This window comes from Myxine glutinosa, chromosome 1 (genome assembly GCF_964187855.1).
Source record: "Myxine glutinosa chromosome 1, kmMyxGlut1.1, whole genome shotgun sequence".
NCBI lineage: Eukaryota > Metazoa > Chordata > Myxini > Myxiniformes > Myxinidae > Myxine > Myxine glutinosa.
The window spans coordinates 241,606,059-241,631,171 of record NC_136261.1 but is presented as its reverse complement, the minus strand read 5'-3'; the positions used below and the strand labels follow the sequence as shown (position 1 = coordinate 241,631,171).

The following is a 25,113-nucleotide window of genomic DNA, read 5'->3' as shown; positions in this document are numbered from 1 at the left end:
GGTATACCAAAACCAGAAGGTCGGGGAGGAACACGTAACACTAGCCAGGAGCAGGCTCATTTCTGCATTTCATCACAAAACCTGTCAGATATAACTTTCCCTTTCCCTCATGTCAGTGTTGTTAGTGAGTTGTAGTTGAAGCTATAGTCAGCCTGTTTGGTTGACGTGTAATGTGTTCATCAATATGTATTTTGTGTTGTCGGTTTATATTTCTCTGTGCAGAGGTTTAGAGAAACGTTTAATTTCTTCATTATTGGATATTTATCGAAGTAAAGGATTGAAGGTCTCTTTGTGGATAACTAATCTAGTATTGAAAAATAATCTGATAATGAATTATTGATTGTTTAACAATTGGATGTATACTATTTTGAAGTTATTGTAAGTAGATGTACAGTAATAAATTAATTTGTTACCCTCGCCTGAGGAGAGGGTATTGCATTTGAGTCCATTTGTCTGTTTGTCTGCTTGTTTGTCCGCACAGAATAAATATGATTTTCTCTGCAACCGTTGGTCCGATCGACAGGAATTTTTTTACCATAGGTGCAACTCCACCTGTATACTTTTTTAATGATAATTATGACGTCATAGGTCACGTGGTTCGGCCGCCGTCTTGGAAAAACCAAAAAACTTTGCACCTCTATATCTCTGAAAATGCTGAATAGAAAAAATTGAGACATGGCTCATTGTAAATAACTCTCCATGTGGAATAAAATATGTTAATCATGATGTCATAGGTGCCTCTATTATGATGTCATAATTCGACAAGTACAAAACTTCATCCGATCAAGATGAAATTTCTTGAGCGTCATGTAGGCATAAATTGGTGGAGAAAAAAATAATAATGATGACGTCATCGTTCAGTGGTTCGGACGCCATATTTGTTTTGACACAAACGCCTTAAAAACCACTGAAAATACACCCTGGCGAGGGTCTGCAATCTCTGATTGCTCTTTTTCTAGTTTATTTTTATCAATGCACTGTCTCCATATTTCATTCCATGTGCATCCATGGAGAAAATGTTGAGCTTTTGTTGAGTCGATTTATAGTAACAATTGCAAGGCCTTATCTCTCAGTTGTTATGCCTCATGATTGCTGTGACACAAAATTACTTATGGACAGTTATTACAAGTTAATTATATTACGTTACATTACATTGTAGGTTAATTGGGTTACTTGGAAGCACGTGTAATGAAACGCCGGCCTACCTTTACGGACTGGAAACGGTGGCACTGACAGAGACCACAACAGAGGCTGCAGGTTTGTGAGAACAACTAGGTCAGGAGGATTGCGGAAGTGAAGAGGGTGGATAGAAGGAGAATGGATGAATTGAGGGAGGAGATTGCTGAGAAGATGAGCTTGACGGGAGATTGGTGAAATGCCAGCTAAGATTGGCTACGGAGTGAATGGCAAAGAGAGTGAATAGATTTAGGGAGCAAGGTAGGAGGAAGAGATTGAGACCATGGTAGAGATTGGAGGATTGTGTGAGGAGGGATGTCACTAAGGTTGGTGGTTGGAGAGTGGAGAGAGTTGGCTGAGGACAGAGGGAAGTGGAGGATTCAAGGCAGGGCAGAAACTTGGTGCCATTGGACCTCACTCCTTATAAAGGGAAGAGGAGGAGAAGAATAATACTTCTGAGACCCAGCACATGATAATGCCGAAGAGCAATCTGTTATCAAATGAGGTTGTGAAAAATTGTGTAATTTGTCCACAACTTTCCACAATGTTGCTGCGAATGTTTTTGATTAGTGTGGTTTGTAAAATCAAGTGTAATTTGATGTTTGACTAATACTTTGATTAGTGTGGACAAGAAGCAATAATGTTGTGGGTGAAAGCTTTACATTAACCTAGCGGCTAACCCCCGCTCTAGCAGGGAAAATGGCCTTAAAATGCATGTTGTTGTTGTTGTTGTGAAAGCTTTACATTATATATCGAATTCTACTTTCATGATGTTGGGATATAGAGTTTAATAACTTAATAGTGAGATAAATTATTTGTCAATTAAACTGTTCTTACCTGCAGTGATGAAGCTGGTGTGAAGGTGCCAAGTAATGCAAATGTTGCGTACCGTGGTGGAAAAAAGGTCAGTGTCCTCATCCTGTGCCAGTCTTGATATGAATCCGTACTGATTGTACAACATTCTGTAGTAATAAAGATCATGTGTACTCATGGGATGTAGTATTTTACCATGGATGCAAAATTATACAGTAAAATCTGCATACAGTGCACACTCCTTGCCCCAAAGTGATGTCATTGGGTTGAAACCTGGCCTCTCAGCTGACTACTGTGCATTTTCAATGATGTTGTCCTGAAACAAATTTGCAGCACACAGCGTAATGGCAAGATTCATTCTCATGCTTTTGGAAGTAAAGACCCTCCCTGTAGCATTGCATCAAAGCCGGTCATGCAATGTTGTCCAAAATGTTCCAATGATGCATTCATCATTTCTTTTCTTACAACCAAGGGATTCAATTCCTATTCCAAAATGATCCCAAAATCATTATACCTCCTCCGCCACCTTTTACCCTTTGGGATGCTACATTCACAGCCATGGCCTGAGGTGAAAGACTCCATGCAAACCCAGTTTTCTCCATCAGATGGAAACAATGTATTACTGTAACTAGCAACGGTACCCTCCTTATGGGCGGGGCTTCAATTTGGAGGCCCAAATGAAAAGGCAAAATATCAGAAATTGAAGGCTTTTTTTATTTTAAACGATTCATATAAACATCCGTTAAATAATTATATCACACGCAAATCATCAAAATCTAAACAGTATTTGTAGAATTTCAAGAAAAGCCACATCCCTGTTCCTGTCAGTAAATATTATTCCATCGTGTTTGGAAAAAATTGGAAAAATTGGAAAATTGGAAAAATTGGAAATTGGAAAAATTTGAAAATTGAAAAATAATTGGAAAAACAATATAGCCTATTTATTCCAGGGGGTCCCAGGATTACCCACCCAAAATTTCGTTGTGATCGGTTGAGTCGTTTTTGCGGTACCTGGGAACAGACGGACAGACAGACATTAGGTGAATTATAGTAAGATTCATCAGTTCCCATTCGCTGTCATTCCACTGTTAATACTTCGATTTGGATGTTCGAAACATCACGTTAATCATACTTAACATTTGGGCTCATAATCCATAAGTAGTGTAATAATGTTGCTTCTGGGACACCTCCGTTTAACATGGGAAATCCCTATCTAATGTCATTTACCCCCTTGTCTTTTTCAAAAATCATAAACACCTCTATTTCTCCCACCCTCATCTTTATGAACCTTTTGTCTGTAGTACCTATCCTTAATGTTGTTCATTAGACCACTCAAACACTACAAATATTTGTTTTCTCTTATAGACCTATCATCCTTCTTCTACATATCATCTGGCAGATTAATCTTTGACCCATTCACTTCCATATTAATTCTTTCCCTCCCTCATTGACCCTAAACACCTATATTTCTCTCACCCTGTTCTTTACGAACCTTCTAACCTTTTGACATGCTATCCTTATTCATTAGACCACTTAAACACCTGTGATCCTTCTGACCTTATGGACCTTTTAACCTTTTACTCTTAATATCAACTGGTGAATATAACCCACTCAAACAACGACCCTACAAATATTTGTTTATGCGTGGGAAATAATTTAATTCTCTTGCCACTCTCTTCACCATCTAATATATTAACAAAAAATATGTTTGAGTTTGGTTCTTTATTAAGATATTTTAACTGAGCTAAGATAAAATGGTAAACCTCCCTCAATGTTCTTATTTGAGCGCCTCCAGTGCCACACACTTTTTGGTAGGCTCTGCCCACCTTTTGTTAAGCTCCGTCCACTTTTTGGAAAAACCCCGCCCACTTTTTGGTAAGCCACGCCCACCTTTTACTAAGCCACACCCACTTTTTGTTAAGCCACGCCCACTTTTTGCTATACCCCGCCCACTTTTGCTAAGCTCCGCCCACTTTTGCTAAGTCCCACCCACTTTATAAACTCTTCAGCATTGTATCATTTCCAGGTAATACATAACATCATTTTCAGGGAATTCCCATCACATCATTTCCAGTTAAGACACGCCCAGGGAATTTCCACAGGAAATGACACACACCCAGCCCTTCTTATAAAAGGCACCGACCACACAGGCTTTTTCAAACACGCTTTCTGCTTCACTTGAGAATGGACTCCTATGCCGAAATGGAATGGGATAACTTTGCTATTCCTTGGAGTCCTACTACCTGTGTAGCGCTCAACCTTCAGATTGATGAACTGGACTCGAACCTCTTGTCGATGGAGGAAATTGTATCTGAGCTACGAAATGAAAATTCTACTTTTAACACAACTTGGGATAAAGTTATTTTTTTGTTTGAAGATCTTTTGAACAACCAAGACCCACAGAACGAGTTCTACCTTGATGACCCAGCCAAAGAGTTATACCTTGGAGATCCACAAAATCCTGAAAAAGAGTTCTACCATGATGATACTTATTGTGAGTTATCAAAACAAAACCCACTGAACGAGTTCTACCTTGATGACCCAGCCAAAGAGTTATACCTTGGAGACTCACTAAATTTGGGAAAAACAAATTATGAGGTTTGCCTAGATGGTTCTAACTGTGGAGCCTACCTTGGAGACTCACTAAATTTGGGAAAAACAAATTATGAGGTCTGCCTAGATGGTTCTAACTGTGGAGCCTACCTTGGAGACTCACTAAATTTGGGAAAAACAAATTATGAGGTTTGCCTAGATGGTTCTAACTGTGGAGCCTACCTTGGAGACTCACTAAATTTGGGAAAAACTAATTATGAGGTCTGCCTAGATGGTTCTAACTGTGGAGCCTACCTTGGAGACTCACTAAATTTGGGAAAAACAAATTATGAGGTTTGCCTAGATGGTTCTAACTGTGGAGCCTACCTTGGAGACTCACTAAATTTGGGAAAAACTAATTATGAGGTCTGCCTAGATGGTTCTAACTGTGGAGCCTACCTTGGAGACTCACTAAATTTCATAAAATTAGGAAAAGAGTTTTACCTTGGAGACTTTGAAAACTGGTTTCGTTTTGGAGACTCTGAATGGGGGTTTTGTTTTGATAACTCGGAATGTGATACCTATCTTGGAGACTCAACAGGATTGTGGTTATACCTTGGGAACTTGGAAAGTTGGTTTTATTTTGGAGACTCTACCTGTGGGGTACATCTTGGAGACTCTTTGCATTCTAAAGCAATGAACAATGTTCTTTGTTTAATGACGCTTGATTTAAGCAATATCAAGAAAGTTCGAGGAAGAAAATGCTGGAAAATTCTTTCTTCCCATTTCTACTTCTTCAAACTTGAAAGCCTTGAAAGACAGAATTGGAGGAAGAGGAAAAAAAATAAAAATGAAATACGTATTTAAAAAAAGAAGAAAAAAAAAGAAATACGTATTTTTAAAAAAGAAGAAAAAAAAAGATTATGTTAGGGTTAGGGTGGGATTTTGAATGTGAGGGTTAGGGATTAGGTTGGGTTAGGGATGGAGTTGGGTTAGGGATGGGGTTGGGTTAGGGTTGGGATTTTGAATGTGAGGGTTAGGGTTGGGATTGGGTTAGGGATGGGGTTGGGTTAGGGTTGGGATTTTGAATGTGAGGGTTAGGGTTGGGGTTGGGTTAGGGATGGGGTTGGGTTAGGGATGGGGTTGGGTTAGGGATGGGGTTGGGTTAGGGATGGGGTTGGGTTGGGGATGGGGTTGGGTTAGGGATGGGGTTGGGTTAGGGATGGGGTTGGGTTAGGGATGGGGTTGGGTTGGGGATGGGGTTGGGTTAGGGATGGGGTTGGGTTAGGGATGGGTTGGGTTAGGGATGGGTTTGGGTTAGGGATGGGGTTGGGTTAGGGTTTGTATATTATTATGACTCACTCACACATACACACACACAAAAGTTAAGCCCCAACTGAAAAGTTGAGGGATTCTGTGTTTGGGGTTCACAGATTTAAAAACGTATCCCCATTATACACATACAAAAGTTAAGCCCCAACTGAAAAGTTGAGGGATTCTGTGTTTGGGGTTCACAGGTTTAAAAACGTATCCCCATTATACACACACAAAAGTTAAGCCCCAACTGAAAAGTTGAGGGATTCTGTGTTTGGGGTTCACAGGTTTAAAAACGTATCCCCATTGTACACACAAACAAAAGTTAAGCCCCAACTGAAAAGTTGAGGGATTCTGTGTTTGTGGTTCACAGATTTAAAAACGTATCCCCATTACATTTTTTTAATTTATTTATTATTTTCAAGGGTATTATCTGCTTACTTGTGTTTTTTGTAATTCTTGCGAGTAAAATGAACCCAAGATTTCTTCTCCATTTAAATCATTTAATTTGTAAGTCCAAGGGTTTGTAGCCATTACATCAACGATTTTAAATAATTCACGAGTCCATTTTTGTGTATAACCTTTCTCAAAATGGCTTTTCCATTTGTATATCCTTACCATATCACCAACTTTGAACTTGGGCTTTCTCAAATTAATCTCCTTTTCATATTCTAATTTTGTAAATGTTTCTGATGGTTTTGATTTTGTTGATGAATGAACTGTATTGTTGTAATCATCTACAATATCCTGAATTAAATACACCCATTTTTGAGAACCGAGTTCTGTGAATTTTTTATATAATTTCTCTTTCAAAGTACGATTAAAACGCTCAATAACAACTGCCTTTCCTTCATTAAAGGTGCTGTATAATTTAATACCCTTCCCCTTAAGAAATTTCATGAATATTTTGTTATAGAACTCTGTTCCCTCATCAGTCCATAACTTCTTTGGTTTCCTTTTATCCCGATCAAATATTAGCTTAAAGGCTAACATTAAAGTATCACCCCTTTTATTTTTTAAAGGGACAACCCAGGCAAATCTACTCCTCAAATCAATAACGGTTAAAGCATACCTGTATCCCCTGTCATTATTCAATTCAATTAAATCAGCGGACCATATGTGGTCGGTGTATTTAGAATAAACCTTCCTTCTTTTAAACTTTGTGATTATAGGTTTGTGTAATTCTTCAGCCAAAAGCTCCTCAGTCTTGATGACATCATTAGAGCCTAATAGTTTTTTGAGGAATAACCAAGACCAAGTTTCAATTTAGCATTTATCAAATTTCTCACAATAAACCTATCAACTTTCTCTCTCAACGTTGGATTTTGTATCAAAGACAAATTATACAACATTTCGCTGTCGGCTTTATGTTTTTCAGTCAACGTAGTGGTTTTCCCATAAGCAATATCATGCTTCATACACACTTCGTCAACCCTATTTGTAGGTTTAGACCAAGGTTTAGGATTGTCAGCCTCATCTAATCTTTTATCCAAGTTTGTTCCTGGACCACAGAAAGAATACCCTGGAAGGTGTAATTCCCCTGGAATTCCAGTTGTTGTAAATTTACTTCCTGACAGAAACTTTTGTATGTCTCCTCCTCTTTTAGGAGAGATGAATTGGCACTTTTTAGAGCCACATACTTGACATATTCCTTTTTGATAAACTCTATTATTTTTAGCTTTAACATAAGAGATATTTTTAGATTTAGTTTTCTTTTTACATTTGAGACAATAACTCATATTTATTTATCAGAAAAATTCCGACAGAGTATCAAAACCTTTTTGGTTTTCAACATATACATTTCAATCTTTATTTTTAAAACATAAAGAATCCTAAGGAATGCCTTCACTCTCTCCTCCATTTATTTACAAATAAAAACTAACTAAAGTCAATGACACCAACATCATCAATCACATAATCTTTTCCTTCTTCTTCTTCTTCTTCTTCACCACTTTCTCGTTTAAATCTCCTCCCTGAAATTGAAGACATTGACGTTCTTATTTTTGAAACTATTATCTTCATAAGAGTTGTTAATTCTTTAATTTCCTCTTCGGTGCGTTGAGATTGATTTATTTGCTTTAATACACTCAATCTTTTATGAATCTCACTGATTTCCATCTCCCTCTCTTCCTCCTCCATTTTCTCCCTCTCCTCCTTCTCCTTTTTCTCCCTTTTCTCCCTTTCCTCCTTCTCCCTTTTCTCCCTTTCCTCCTTCTCCTTTTTCTCCCTCTCCTCCTTCTCCTCCTTTTTCTCCCTCTCCTCCTTCTCCTCCCTCTCCCTTTCCTCCTTCTCCTTTTTCTCTCTTTCCTCCTTCTCTTCTTCAACTCCTTCCTCATCCCTTGCTACCCTTGAGTTTGAACCCCAAAGAATATTATACATATACTCATCTGGATTTTGAGATATTCTTGTATCTATAATTATTTTTCTCATAATAGGATACCAATAAGATTTGTTGACGATTTCTAAAAGAGTTTTATATTTCATAACTTTGAGAAGTTCATTTTTATTTAATATTTTAAACAAGTCTCTATTTGTGGGTTTAACAATATCAGTATAAGGCCAGTTTTTTATGACAAAATTCCCATGTATATGCTCCAAATCATAAGGTATGTAATACCGAGCACCCTTTTCTTGTAGGTATCCTTGAATACAAAAATTATAATTCTCTTGTAGTCTTCTTCCTGCCATTTATGTATCAGAAATATATGTGAGATTAATATTATGACAGGTAATACCACCCCATCTTCCCACTACCAAATCGGTTTGTATTCCTCGGCTTTCTATCCTTATCTCATTACCTTCCTTCTTTGTCATGCGAACCATCGCTATACTATCATATATTTTTCTTTTCTTAAAATCACGTATTTGTTGTTTACTAATTGTACTTCCACATAAATCCTTATCCTCACCAAGTGGATAATATTCTTCTTTACGAGACTGATTTAAATCATGTAGGTCTTCTATGTTTATTGAAAAAGACCAATTATACCCTAAATCAGGCATATCATACCCCCATTTATTAATTCGCATATTAACTAAATGTCCTTCTTTATAAAATTCAATTGTAAGCAGGTAGTTAAATTCAATGAGGAAAGGTGTATGGTCAGTATAACCAGGTGTTGTGGTTGTAAATTTTACTTCTTTCACAAAACGTGCTGTTTTCTTTAAAAATATATATTGTGATAAATCACTTAATCTAATTAAGTCATTCGCATCTGTAGGGTTTGGATAATTGATTAATTTATAAGTATTCTTCATATTAATATTTTTACTTACACTATATTTTTGTCGTTCAGCCTGTGCCTTTGTATAATAATTTGATAAATCAATATCCTGAGAGGATTTTCCAAAGATAGAACCATCTTTTCCAACATAAGTCATTTATATTAGATTAAAAATGATATCATAAAAATTTTCATTATTGTTGAGTTGAAATAATACATATAAACATAATTGGCCACAACATTTAGAATTAATTTCTTGAACTTGGAATGTTTGATAAACACCATTCTGTAAGAATTGTATTACTTCAACAGGTGGTGGCATACCATAACTATCAAAATAATATTTATCCTGACTATTATGAATACAAACCCAATGAGAACCATTCTGTGTGTCTAAATTCATAATAATATTCTTTGTATTCTTATTTATATGTATTAATTCATCTCTCATACAAATAACCACATTATCAATTTTTAGTGTTTTACAATACTTAGCTAGTTCTATATTTGACGTTGTATTCTTTCCAAATTGTTTAAACCATTTATCCATTTATTTATGAGAAAGATACAATCCATTACCCCGTTTAGTTAGTTTAACACCCGCTTGAGCGATAGAGGAAAGCATATCTCCAACCAACAATCTAGCTTTATCAGGTAGACTTTCAAGTTTTTGAGCAAAATCTACAATTACACCACTTCCACTAATTTGTTTCTCCAACTCCTTGTTATGTCTTTCCAATTCTTTTTGAGCTTTTAGTTGTGCCTTCCTTTCGTTAGCAGTTTTTACCGCTGCTGAAATACCACCAGTCAATGCTCCCGCCGCACTTAAACCAGCAAATAAAGGAATTAGAAACGGGAGAAATCCTCCTCTTGACTCATCTATTGAATATTTCTTTAACATAGGTTTCGTCATTTTAATTTTAAGTGATCCAACATCATTTAGTGTTTTTACTTGTGTGTGTGTGAGTAAAACATCAATTCTTACAGCTCCTTTTCTTTGAATTGTATTAACATTAATAATACAAGGCTTTTGATTTTGAATACAAGATGTTAATTTATTAAGATTGATTTGATTAACATATACCCCAACCATTTATTTATGAGAAAAAACCTATGTGATATTAATCATAACACCATTATCTGTATTAATCTGTAATTCTGTTTCCTCCAAAAGCAAACAATATGCATTAACCTCTTCACTCTCCCCTCTTTCAATGTATAGAGAAGTATCCACTCGATTAGACTTTATAGTTTCCTTTTGAGAACTCAGGTCAATTGTGTAGATTGTATAAAGTTTTTGAAACGCAACCATATCCAAAATAGGATCATTATTACCATTACTTTCACACACCTTTTGGTAGGACTTGTAGGCTTCCGCATAATCATTTTTTTCCCAATCAATTTCCAATCTATCTCGCGGATAAAATGTGCCATCAAGAGAAACCCGAAGTTGTTTCACCTTAGCATTATCACTCAGCGCATTATTCTTATTAGTACCGTCCTCTCCATCTGGTTTTTTAAAAATGAGCCAGAGGTATCGTGGCTTTCCTTGAAGAACACCCAAATTCCAAGTGTAGGTAGTGTGTTCCAGTTTAACGTGTTGACATCTTCTTTTAAGGTATGATACATTTAGCGGTTTCTTTGAGTTAAGTCTTCTATTTAACATCTCTTCCGTTTTAAGATTAGGAGTATATTCACTGATATACCAACACAAATCATTAATAACAAATTTATTGTTGTCTCCAAAAGCATTTTCATCCCCAAAAAGCAACCTATTTACATTATCATTCCTTTGTAGTTGAAATCTAATTTTAAGACCATACAAAACTTTATCATAATCGCAAAATCCAAATATACCTTTAAGAGGTACTGCTACGGTAAAACTATTCACTGCTTTTGTTTCATCATTATACATTGACTTCCTTTGACTATAACCAGGGTCTGCGTTTGTACCCGTTGACATATCAGGAATAAAACCTTCAACAGCTCCCTTACCCATTCTATCACTAAACGAATATAGTGTAAATTTCATCATTTCAGATGTAGCAGAGACATAATCAACCGCTTCAACCTCTTGTGTTCCAATATACAGGCGGACACTGTCAAACATTTTCCAGAAGAAATCATTTACGAGTGTAGCATTAGTATTATTCGCAGCCTTAGTGAATTTAAATTTACACAGCAAGAAACTATCAGCTATATTCAAGTAAGTTTGTTGATTATTTATTTCAAAACTTTTTGTTCCGTTTGAATTCCAGTCTGTTCCTGTTATAGCATTTACCTTAAAATAGTCTTCCTTTTTAGTGGAGTTTGAAATGATAATCGTATCATCCAAATCATAGATACTATCAATCGCTTCCATACTTGTATTTATATAGCATTAAAATTGTTGAAACCCTGACCCAAGTATTTTAATGATTTTTTGTCGTTCTTGTGAAGATAGTTGAGTTTTACCTTTTTTTATTTCTTTGATTGCTTGTAATTTATGAGACTCCTTTTGAGCATCTTTTATACTCTTTATAGCACCCGCAACGGAGCCCACGGCAGAAGCAGTTGAACCAATTAGGTCTTTATGTTTAAGGATGGTTGAACCAATACCCATTAGAGTATCAATTATCCCATCTCCTTTATTTCGAAATTGATGACCTACACCTCGTTGTCTCTTAGGTTTATAGTATCCTCGACCCACATACCTTGTATAGTCTGGTGAAAGGAACATGCCCTCCCCTGTAATTATTTTATATTTTCCCAACTCGTGTTTTCTCACAATAACCATTATTTATTTATTGAAAAACTTCACGTAGGTGAATTCTGATGGATATAATTTCATCATTAAAGGATATCATACGATTATCTTGGTCGGTTATCCTAAAATTTACTCTGTATATGGTTTTTCCTGACACAGGTAAATAGACAAGATTTTTTGGTTCCATATTAAATTTATAACCAATCGGGGTTGAGTATGCACTGAATGAAAATATTGTATTTGTTCTTATTCCATCGTTATAAGCACCATCAATCAAATCACAATGAATTAATACTGAATTTATACCGGAGGATATTTGGATAACATTATCACTGTAAAACGTCCCGTTATTTTCAATCTTTTTTGAAGAGAAACCCAATAGCTCTCTAAACGAATTTTCAATCGTGAAATCAACTTTATAATTATTTTTAAGTTTAATAGTTGATTTTGAAGTGTGTTTTTGAATATCTATTACAATATTTTTTGGTTCATCACCTTTTTCTTTCATAAGGCGAGAGACTTCTGAAGATATTTGAGAAATCTCGTAAGCTCCAGGTGAAACAGTTATAGTTTTATATCCACTTCCTGGATTATAACTAAACTTGCTGTTTTTCTCTGTGATATTAAACAAGGTATTATAAGTTTCCATCGACAATAAAGATGCCTCATATGAGGTAAGGGGGTCAAGTTGTAGTGGGTAAGGGAATGAAGCTGTGTAATCGCTCGTTGTGAAATTAAAACTAAGAATTGTGCTTCTCATCTTATTTAATATCTAATAAAATATCTTTGTATTGACATTTATTAATTATTTTCATATTCATCAACTGATCTAAAATGGCTGAGGATTCATTAAAACAATTGTTGTTTCCAGCCTTCTTACTACCTAACAACAATAATAGCCTATTAACTAATTGTGATGGGTCATTTGGAAGAAAACTAACACCTGAACCAAGTTTACTTAAAGCATCAATAATATGTTTCTCCTTCTCATTCTTCTTACTTTTACCAGCAACAGAAACTCCATAATCAAGTGCATTTAACAACTCAATATATACCCTATCTTCCTCTCTTTCCATATCAAGTGGTTCCTCAAAATATTTTGAACCGCTGAATCCGGGGTTTGTTAGAAGAAACATTAATCTTGGAGTTAATTTAACATTTGGTTGAGTAGAACTCAAGAACATCAATTCATCATTAAATATCAATACCTTTTCTTCCACAAGATGAAACACTGCTGGTTCTTCTGTTGGAATGAGACCTGCTCTGGTTTTTGAACCCGCCGAATATTCATTGTTTTGAAGAGCTTCCACAACATAATTAGGGGGTTGATTTACCTGCTCAAGTTTCCGAAATAATCCCTCGTCATCATATTCTAATTCACCAAGTTCTTGTTTTGTTATCTGACTAAAATCTTTGAGCATTTGAAGTTTTTTCGGAGTAAATTCTACCGTGGGAACTGTAGGTGAGTGTTGAGTTTTCAAAAGTGGTTTAAAGAATTTCTCTTGTTTTCTTTCAAAGGCTTCTTCACCAGTTAGTTTCTGTCTCCGTTTCTTCTTTATCTCTTCCTGTTGTTTAACAACTTTTGAAACTAATTGTTGATGTTCCTTAAACTTTCTTTCTCTTTCTTCGGTATTCATTTTCTGTATTTATTTATTGAAAAATATCATTTAGTATCTCATCTTGTTTCACAACAATATATTTATATTTTCCAATCGTGTGTTTCATATAATTTTCAAATTCTTTTTTACTACATAACGTAGAGCAATTATCTCTCCAAAAATTATTTACATCTATTGAATTTAACTTAAATAAAATAAAAGTATTGGCATTGTTTCTTATTGAGCGTCGAGGGAGTTGAAAATATGATTGACTAAGATATATACAATTACAAGAAGAATGTCTCCCTCTTGTATAGTAGCTATCCATTACTGTTTGGTTTCTCTCATTAACACAATCATCAAAGATGACGAGGTTCTTTTTTGATTTATCTAAATCTTGAGGTGAAGGTATATCATCCGTATTATCACTGAGAATACAAGTTATGGGTTTCGATTTTGATTTCTGTGTATCACAAAATAATTGTATTATATCTTCAATATTATAATCATTCAGTTTGTTTTGAAGTTTAAATAAACCGATAATGTCTTCCTTTTTAAGACCTGCATTAAAACCCTGTGAGAGTAGTTGATACTCGGGTTGAAAACTTGACTTTGTAAAAATTATTAAATTATCATAATCTAAAAAATTAGGACCAAGGAGCATCTTTAAAAGTAAACAGGTTTTCCCACATCCGCTTGAACCAACTATTAGACATCTCAATGAATTTGGAATGTTTTTATGGTTATTAAACTTTATCTTATTTTCCCAAACGGGTAAAAAATCATTCATTTATATATTTGGAAAACAAGTCATCTAACTTTTTTTGAGCTATTTTAGAAACTCTATATTTTATCCTGAGTTCGGGTTTAATTTCAAAATAATTCATTATTTTATTTATATAGTATCTTGTATTAACATTTCCATTAAAATTATTTTGAATAATAAATATCATTAAACCCTTATACATTTCCTCAATACAAAGAGTCTCTTTCCTTGTAAGAAATGGTGTATTATCACCATAATGCTTAACATTCATCTCTCTTATTAATCTTGTAAAGTAATTCATTTTTGGTTCTAATTTAAAAGAGTTATATGTTTTTTTATATTTCTTATTATCATTAATTAGAATATAATCACAGAATAAACATTGTTTATATGAACCCTCATTATTAAGCCCTATTCTATCACAAGCTGGACAATTCTCTAATTTATCATATGGAGAGTCTGGAAATTCTAAATATCCTTCAGAACTTATCATATTTATATAGTAAATTTTTACTTAAACTAAACGCAAGTTTATTCATTAATAAATACAATGTTTCAAAGCACAAAAGACAAATTTCAATCAATCTCTACTTCGGTGGAAGATATAGAAAAATATGTCAAAGATGTTAAATTGAACAAAGATAAATATGGAAATTTTTGGGTAAAACCAGTTATGGAAAATAACATGAGCCCCTCTATTTCATTTAAAGGAAGAGCTCTAACTATACCTGGAAAGACATCCATTAAAGTAAATCTAACAAAAGTTTCTCCTCTACTCCTGGCAATTTATTCAAAGCTTGAAAAAGTGATTGACCACGATACTTTGAAAAAGAATGATAAGACCATTAATAATTCTAGAGGAGACATTTGTATTTTCTTTAATAATCCAAAGGGTGTAGATCTAAGTAAAATGAATGATGTTAATATTTCTGGTGAAATGTCATTTCGTTCTATGATAGTTAGAGATTATTTAAAGATAACTTTTGATATTAAAAATGTAGAGATTGAATCCGTTAATGAAAGAAAGTATATTGGTATAGATGGAAAGGTTTTTTCTGCTAATTAAATATGAGTCATTACAGCAGTGAAGATTTTACTATTTCATTGAACTCGGACGATAGTGATGATAGTATTTCATTGAACTCGGACGATGGTGATGATAGTATTTCATTGAACACAGATGATAGTTATGATACTAATAGTTTGTGCTCAAATGATAGTTATGAGAGTAGCTTTATTGATGACTCTGAGTATGATTCTGAGTATTCATGTGATAGTTATGACTTAGATGATTCTGAGTGAAAAAGTGTTTTAGTTTAAGCACAGCGATATATATAAAACGGAGCTGTAAAGCTCAAAAGTGTTTTATTTTAAGCACAGTGATATATATAAAACACCACGTTTTCTCACGCTATAAATATGGTTTATTGTGATACTTGCGAGAAGGAAGTAAAATATTATAAACAACATATTCTCACCGCAAAACATACATACAACATTTTAAACAAACTTTCCCCTCTTCCACCTGAAACAAAACACTGTTCTACATGTAATAAAAATATCCTCAAGAAAGGCTTCAAAATACATCTTAAAACAAATCTACATTTATCAAATTTTATCACAACTAAAAACTCTGATGGAGCATTCAAAGGACATATTAAAATAAGAGTCTTTAACTTCAAACCTCCTGAACCAGAGTCTATAGTTGATGCTGTAGAAATAGTTAAACCTGCTGTTCAAACGTTGATTGAAAAAACACTAAAGGAAATGAAACCACTTAAATTTTATATGGGAGTAAAATTAGAAATGACAAAGGATGAAGGAGTTATAGATGCACCATACATGAGAACTGAGCCACACTTTATATCTTCATATCAAGATTTTAAAACATCAGGAGTCTATGATGAACTTATTAAACAAGAGCAAGATGTGGATAATTCAATCGTAGGAAGTGGATTCAATATAGGAAAAATTATTTACATAGACATTCATATTCTTAAATCAGATCCTCTAAAAGCTTCTTCTTACATTGATTTACCCAGTGTTATCAAAAATAGAAAAGCAGTTATCAATATCAAAAATAAAGACAATAAATGTTTTCTCTGGTCTATTTTAGCACACTTACATCCTCCACATTTTCATGATGAAAGAGTATCTCATTATAAAAAATATGAGAATACATTAAATACGAAAGATCTAAAGTTTCCGATGACTTTAAATGATATTCCTAAATTTGAAAAGATGAATAATTTATCAGTTAATGTTTATGGTCTAACAGAAACAAACAACATTCAGGTTTTAAAGCTTTCTGACAATTGTAAACAAACTCATATTAATCTTCTATATTTTAATTCAGACGAAAATTCACATTATACATACATCAAAGATATTGCTAAATTAATAAAACCACAAGTCTGTAAGAGAACAAATAAAATATATATTTGTTTGCGTTGTCTTAACTTCTTCAATTCACAAGAAAGATTAGATAAACATTCAAATTATTGTGGCGAACATAAATCAACGGTAATCAATATGCCTAAAGAAGGCTCAAAGATCACATTCAAAGATGAAAATAAAAAGATCAAACATCCATTTGTTATATATGCTGATTTTGAAAGTATTTTAGAAAAAATTGATACTGCTTCTCCAGATCCAAAAGAATCATACACAAATAAATATCAAAAACATACTCCTTGTGGTTTTTGTTATTATATCAAATCATCCGTTGGTGATAAATATAACAAGTTAGAGATGTATAGAGGCTCAAATACCCCAGAGGAGTTTGTGAAACGACTAGAAAAAGACTGTGTTCGATTAACCAAGATAATGAGAGAAACCAATAAACCAATGTCCTTAACAAGTAAAGAAAAAAGGGAATTTATAAAAAACAATGTCTGTCATATTTGTGAGGAGAAAATTGGTAAAGGTCTAAAGGTTAGAGACCATTGTCATCTCACTGGTAAATATAGAGGTCTGGCTCATCAAAGTTGTAATATTAATTATCAACTCCCCTCTTTCATTCCTGTCTTTCTTCATAACAACGCTCATTATGATACACATCTATTTATCAAGGAACTCTCAAAGACTTCTGGAAGTATCTCAGCAATTCCAAACACGGATCAGAAATACATTTCATTCACAAAAACAATTCACACTTCTCCTATTACTCATATCAGATTTCTTGATACATTTAAATTCATGGCAAGTCCATTGGTTAACTTGGTTCAAAATCTAAAAGAGTTTCCATGTCTTTCAGAGTATTTTTTAGATAAAGATTTTCTAACACAAAAGGGAATTTACCCCTATGACTATATGGACTCATTTGAGAGATTCAATGAAACACAACTTCCTTCAAAAGAAAATTTCTATAACAAATTAAACAACAGTAATATATCTGATAAAGATTATGTACACGCACAAAATGTTTGGGAAAAATATAACATCAGGAATCTTGGCGAGTATCACGATTTGTATCTCAAAACTGATGTGCTTTTATTGGCCGATGTATTTGAAGCCTTTAGATCTGTTTGTCGCACTGGATATGGATTGGATCCTGCTCACTACTACACAGCACCTGGATTGGCCTGGAGTGCGATGTTGAAAATGACAAAACAAGATTTGGATTTGATAACCGATGTTGATATGCTTTTGATGATTGAAAAGGCAAAAAGAGGTGGAATTTCACAAGTCTGCTCGAGTAGATACGCAAAAGCAAATAACAAATATCTTCCAAATTATGATCCAACGAAAGAGAGTTCTTACTTGATGTACTATGACGCAAACAACCTGTATGGCTGGGCAATGTCTCAGGCTCTTCCTTATGGAAAACTTAGATGGGTAAAGGAAAAAGACTACAAAAACGTTTTACAAGATGTATGTATCTCTACACAAAAAGAATTGGATGAAGAAAAAGTTGGTTATTATTTTGAAATTGATTTAAAATATCCAGAGGAACTCCATAACCTACACAAAGATCTCCCATTTGCTTGTGAGAAAGAAAGTCCAAAGAAAGAATGGTTGAGTGATTATCAACGATCGTTTGATATAGGTGAATCAACAGAAAAATTACTTACTACATTATATAACAAGAAAAATTATGTTCTACACCAAAGAAATTTGCGACAATATTTATCAAAAGGTCTAAGAGTAGAGAAGATCCATAGGGTTCTAAAGTTCAATCAAAGTCATTGGTTAAAGGGGTACATTGATTTTAATACACAAAGAAGAACAGAGTCAAAAACAGATTTTGAGAAAGACTTTTATAAATTGATGAATAATGCGGTCTTTGGTAAGACTATGGAGAATGTGAGGAAAAGACAAAATATCAGATTATCAACATCTTGGGAACAAGCATCAAAATTAATTAATAGACCGAGTTTTACTCGAGCTGAGGTCTTTACTGAGAACTTTTGTGCGATCCATTTGATTAAAGAGAGTATTGAAATGAACAAACCTATTTATATTGGGACAACAATTCTTGATTTATCAAAGTCATTAATGTATGATTACTTTTATAATAACTTGAGGAAGAAATATCAAAATGATGTTAATCTACTTTATATGGATACAGATAGTTTTATTTTGAAAATTAATACCAACGATGTTTATTCAGACATGAAAAGAGACATTAATATCTATGACACGAGTAATTACAGTCCAGAGAGTGAGTTGTTCTCTTCTAAAAATAAAAAGGTGATTGGAAAGTTCAAGGATGAATTAGGAGGAAATGTCATGAGTGAATTTGTGGGATTGAGGTCTAAGGCTTATGCTTATAAATACATTGTGAATAACGTTGAAAAAACTGATAAGAAATTAAAAGGTGTAAAGAAAAATGTCATTAAAGAAACAATAAACTTTAAGGATTATTATAACTGTTTAACAACAAAGAAAGAAGAGTTTAGAAAGATTAATGGAATAAGAAGTTATAAACATCAATTATATTCAGAAGAGGTGAATAAGAAAGCATTGGGGGCTTTTGATGATAAGAGGTTTATTTTAGAAAATGGAATTGATAGTCTCCCTTATGGTTATATAAGTATATAAGTGATAAGATATATATAAGTGATAAGATATATATAAGTGATAAGATATATATAAGTGATAAGATATACATAAGTGATAAGATATATATAAGTGATAAGTTAAAAAGGGGGGGTTGGGGATTTTAACGGGCTACCGCCGCCTTTTTTACTATTATATAAATGATAGAACCAAGTATCAACCAGACTAAAGAGTGGAGGTGTAATCAACCTTGGTATATAAATGGAAAACATAATGAATGTGAAAAATATCAAATAGGTATAATTGAAAAGGCAACTGGTAAAAAAATTCACAAAACAAATAAGAGAATTAATTTAAATACCGGTGAATTGGGTAAAAAAGATGGAAATATTTTTGAGTGGACGGAAAACTTTGATGGTTGTCAGGAAAATATATACTTTAATTTAAAAATGGTATGTGGCACTGGAGGTGCTCAAACAAGAACATTGAGGGAGGTTTACCATTTTATCTTAGCTCAGTTAAAATATCTTAATAAAGAACCAAACTCAATCATCTTTTTTGTTAATATATTAGATGGTGAAGAGAGTGGCAAGAGAATTAAATTATTTCCCACGCATAAACAAATATTTGTAGGGTCGTTGTTTGAGTGGGTTATATTCACCAGATGATATTAAGAGTAAAAGGTTAAAAGGTCCATAAGGTCAGAAGGATCACAGGTGTTTAAGTGGTCTAATGAATAAGGATAGCATGTCAAAAGGTTAGAAGGTTCGTAAAGAACAGGGTGAGAGAAATATAGGTGTTTAGGGTCAATGAGGGAGGGAAAGAATTAATATGGAAGTGAATGGGTCAAAGATTAATCTGCCAGATGATATGTAGAAGAAGGATGATAGGTCTATAAGAGAAAACAAATATTTGTAGTGTTTGAGTGGTCTAATGAACAACATTAAGGATAGGTACTACAGACAAAAGGTTCATAAAGATGAGGGTGGGAGAAATAGAGGTGTTTATGATTTTTGAAAAAGACAAGGGGGTAAATGACATTAGATAGGGATTTCCCATGTTAAACGGAGGTGTCCCAGAAGCAACATTATTACACTACTTCCATAGCTTATGAATTAAAGTGGAACTTGTGTTTAAAGTTAAAGTGGAAGTCAAAACTTATATTTATTCCTCTCTTTTCTCACCTGGGAACCACCTTCCAAACTCTCTTTCATCTCATTTTTCCCTCTGGGTCTTCAAGACGGCTGGTCACCACCATTTCAGGTCACTCCCCCCTTCCCCACCCAAAGCCATGATCTTTAATTTCTCCACCCGTTAAAACACCTCCACCTCCACCTGTCCCTTATGTATTCATCTTTATACAGATTTCTGTCCCCCTTCATAAAGGTAGGTTTTAAAGGCCAATCTTTTAACACGAATGTGTGTTCACTACTATTTTTACACATGACCCTAAGGATGCTGGGATGCTATTTGCTTCATTAACATATGGACCAACCCTGTGTGGGAGCCATTGCTTGGTGTCCCTCATTTACCTAGGTGTTTCAATTTTTTGTTCACTTCCTGTGTATATATACAGTAGTGCTAAGCCGATATCGGAATTGATATAATCGGCACAGGCAGATATTGGCAACTTTTTGGTAATCTGCATCGGCCGATTGAAGTCCATGTAAGGTGCCGATTAATGATTACAGTTGTACCTTATACAACCCAAAAACCTTGAGTAAATCTCACCCTTGGGTAGGGCGAATTTCAATAAACAAATTGAAAAAAATAACATTGCATTACAGATCTTTGAAGGAGATGTGGGTAAACATTATTCTTTATAAACAGCTCGCAGTCGTCGTTCTTTATAAACAGCTGACAGGTAAAAAAACAAAAATTGCTCAGTAATTTGGAAAACATGTTAATATGGCAAACGGCTCAGAAATCGGGTGTTATAAAACTTATTTTGCATCAAAACTCAAAAGAGAAATAACATACCCTTCTAAAGCACACCTGATTCATATAAAATAACCAATTGCTTTAGAAGTAATATAATTAATTATATTATTTCTAATATAACTTAATAATTTATAATAATTTAAATTAACCAATGTTCCCTTCCTGTTCAGGCTGGAGTTCCCCACGGCAGTGTTCTGGGCCCAATGATTTTCCTGGTCTTCATCAATGATCTCTCCGACTCTCTTGAAAATCCTCTCTATCTCTTTGCTGATGACTCCACTCTCTGCCGCTCCAATCCTCATCCCTCAGATCCTCAGTCTGCAGACTCCTCACTCTCTGCAGACCTGGACAAAATCACAGACTGGTGAAACAAGTGGAACATGTCTTTCAATCCTGACAAATCTCACACTCTCACTATGTTTCTCAGAAAAGACCGACTGGACAACCCTCCCATCTACTTTCTGAACATAACGTTCCAAGAAGTTCTGTCACTCAATCTCTTGGGTCTCACAATCTGCCATGATCTTTTCTGGGAAAACTACATTTCCAAGCTGGCCTCCAAAGCCAGTCGCCGACTGGGCATCCTCCATCATGCGAAGTCCTTCCTTGGCACACCTGAGCTCCTCACCACATACAAGGCTTTCATCCATAGCTCAATGGAATACTGCTCTCCACTCTGGGCCAGTGCTCCTGCCTCACACCTAGCTCGGGTTCACGCTGTTGAAACCAAAGCTATCAGAATCATTGGAATCTCCCACGATGAAGCTAACTCCGAGGGCCTTTCACTCACTCACCACAGGCAGGTTGGTGGTCTTTCTGTCTTCTACCGACTCCTACCCAGCCTTGCTCCCCCAGCTCTATCTGTGCTCTGTCCCCCAAAGATTCCTTCAGGTCGTACAAGATCTGCCAGCAACCCTCTTCTTGTGAAATTGCCAAAATCAAGACTATCTGCTCACCTTCACTCTTTCATTCCTCTTTACTCCCGCCTCTGGCTGGAACAAACTCCCTCACTCTCTTCAATCCCACTCCTCCCTCCAGGTTTTTAAAACAGCTGTTCACCACCATCTCTTTTCTTCCCCCATCCAAAACCTTGATCTTTTCTACCCCCATTAATTCACCCCAAATCCACTTTCCTTGAAATACCGACTTTCCTTTTCTAACAGTGTCCATGTGTTTTATACCTATCCCACCTCCCCCACGCCCCCGGCTTCCCATGCCTCCTCCCCCCAAGCCCTCTCCCTCCCACAGATCTTCCGGTGTCCCTGTTCTCTGCTGTTGTACTTGTGTGCTTCTCTCTCTCTCCCCGTCATGTCTCCCGTTCCCTTTATTGCATGTTTTGTTTGTCCGATTGCTTTTTTACCCTCACCAGAGGAGAGGGTATTGCATTTGAGTCCGCTTGTTTGTTTGTCTGTTTGTCCGCACAGAATAAATATGATTTTCTCTGCAACTGTTAGTCCCATTGATAGGAAAATTTCACCAAAGGTGCAACTCCACCTGTATAATTTTTCAATGATAATTATGACGTCATAGGTCACATGGTTCGGCCGCCATCTTCGAAAAATCGAAAAATTTTGCACCTCTATATCTCAGAAAGCGCTGAATAGAAAAAATTTAGACATGGCTCATTGTAAAGAACTCTCGATGGGGAATAAAATATGTTAATGATGATGTCATGGGTGCCTCCATTATGACGTCATAATTCGACAAGTACAAAACTTCATCCGATCAAGATGAAATTTCTTGAGCATCATGTAGGCATAAATTGGTGGAGAAAAAGAATAATAATGACGTCATCGATCACGTGGTTCGGCCACCATATTTGTTTTAACACAAAAGCCTTAAAAACCACTGAAAATACATCCTGGCGAGGGTTTGCAATCCCTGATTGCTCTTTTTCTTGTTTTTTTTGTGATTGACGTTAGCTCTTACACGAGCCTCGATCTTGTATACAAAAAAGAAAAAGAAAAAAGGAAACTGCTCGTACAAAGGAAAACGCCATAGCTCACACTGTACTTTACTTGCTGGCAAAATACGTCTTGGCATCATATGTATATAATATATTTTGCTGCACGCTTCCAAAGTCCAGAATTATTTAGAATTATTTTCTGATTCGCCCACTTGGTAAAACTTGTGGCCGATCGATTTACTTACCATTTTATGAACGTTGATTGGATTGGAATCCTTTTGAAACTGGGGACTCCCTGTTCTGTATTTTGTATAAAACTTGCTTTTCACAGGACCAGACAAGTTGGAAACGTTTCATTTTATATCAGTCAATAACTTATCGAATGAGCACACGGTAGCTCATCATTTGTTTGAAAATGACAGGATGCTGTGCGGTTTGATATGGTACACCAATCGAATAGAGAGGGATTTACAACGTACCGCTTCACAACCACTCATTAATATCAATCCATCAATCATGGGCACGGCACAGATCCGATATCCTCTTCATGTGTACACAATGCACTGTGACGTCATTATTTATCACTATATAATTGACATCAGTAGCATAGTCGCCAGATTTTTTTAAAATCGGTAACCGGTTATGGTCAAACAAAATTTTAATCGGCCCAGTACTAATGTACTACAGTATATACGTATATATATATATATACGTATGTATATACGTATATATATATATATATATATATATATCTATATATATATATATATATATATATATTATATATATATATATATATATATATATATATATATATATATATATATATATATATATATATATATATAATATATATATATATATATATATATATATATATATATATATATATATATATATATATATATATATGTTATGTGTGATGCATCAGTTTAATGGTCTACTGAAGTTATTTTTGATGTGGCATATACTATTCAACAATGATTGAAATAAAAACATTTTTAAAAACCTGCAAGTGACGACCTTTTGTGAACCTGTCCAACAGGATGATGTGCTACATTTCCTCACACTAGCATCGTTGGAAGCCATCATCAATTATGTAAGACTGGAGGAGGATCTGATGAAGAAACATAACGACAGATCACACATGCCAGTACACCAAGATTTTGAGCAATATCATAATGAGGAAGAGCGAGAAGACGAGGATGACTATAATTATTATGAAGAAGAGGAAGATAAAGACCCATTGTGGCGTGAGTTATTTTTGTTGTTTATTTCCATGTGTTTACTAGTGTGACAGAGTAAAAAAATATTTAAAACTGTATTTTAAAATATTGGGTCATGGAGGAGCTGAAGGACAGAGGGCAGCAAGTTCACGGACTAATGGAATGAAAAGCAAACAGTGAGACAAAGTCCTCCCACATCATCAGTTGTAGAAAGGAGGGGCGATGGAGTGAATAAGGGGTCCGCAAAAGTAGAATAGAGCAGGTATGTGTGTGCGTGTGTGTGGGAGAAATCATGAGATAAAAATAAGCAGCGCTCTTATTAGATTGGAAGGAGGGACATAAGACAACAGACATCGGGAATCTGTTCTAGCAGATTGTCCAACAGGATGATGTGCTACATTTCCTTACACTAGTATCGTTAGAAGCTGTCATCAAAATATTAACGCACAGGTTGTAAACCTGGTGCGTTATAGCGTTTGCCTGGGAATTTCTGTCGCTCCAAAAGTGAAGCACGTTTCTGTCGCTCCAAAAGTGAAGCACGTTTCTGTCGCTCAGATGTGTAAACATGACGTCATCAAATCTATATTTAGGCTAACCATGGGCTACCCCTTTGGCTGGTACGCGGCCGCTCGCTAGTACATAATATAGGATATATTTGTTATATGTTATGTTATAGGATATATAGGATATATGTTATATGATATAGGATATATATAGGATAGGTTATAGGATATATATGTTATAGGATAGGAATATAGGACCCAAATGACCCAGAGGACCCAAATGACCCAGAGGACCCAAATGACCCAGAGGACCCAAATGACCCAAATGACCCAGAGGACCCAAATGACCCAGAGGACCCAAATGACC

General features: G+C 34.9%; 1 protein-coding gene across 1 annotated transcript in view; it reads left to right on the top strand.

The window, feature by feature from the left end:
- The window catches only part of TXNDC16 (thioredoxin domain containing 16), a 169,982-nt gene that overhangs the window by 44,306 nt on the left and 100,563 nt on the right, over positions 1 to 25,113 (top strand). Inside the window, exons 13-14 of the mRNA XM_068129220.2 lie at positions 2,020 to 2,080; positions 24,063 to 24,270. Coding sequence (XP_067985321.2) covers positions 2,020 to 2,080; positions 24,063 to 24,270 — 269 coding nt within the window. The remainder of the gene's footprint in view (positions 1 to 2,019; positions 2,081 to 24,062; positions 24,271 to 25,113) is intronic.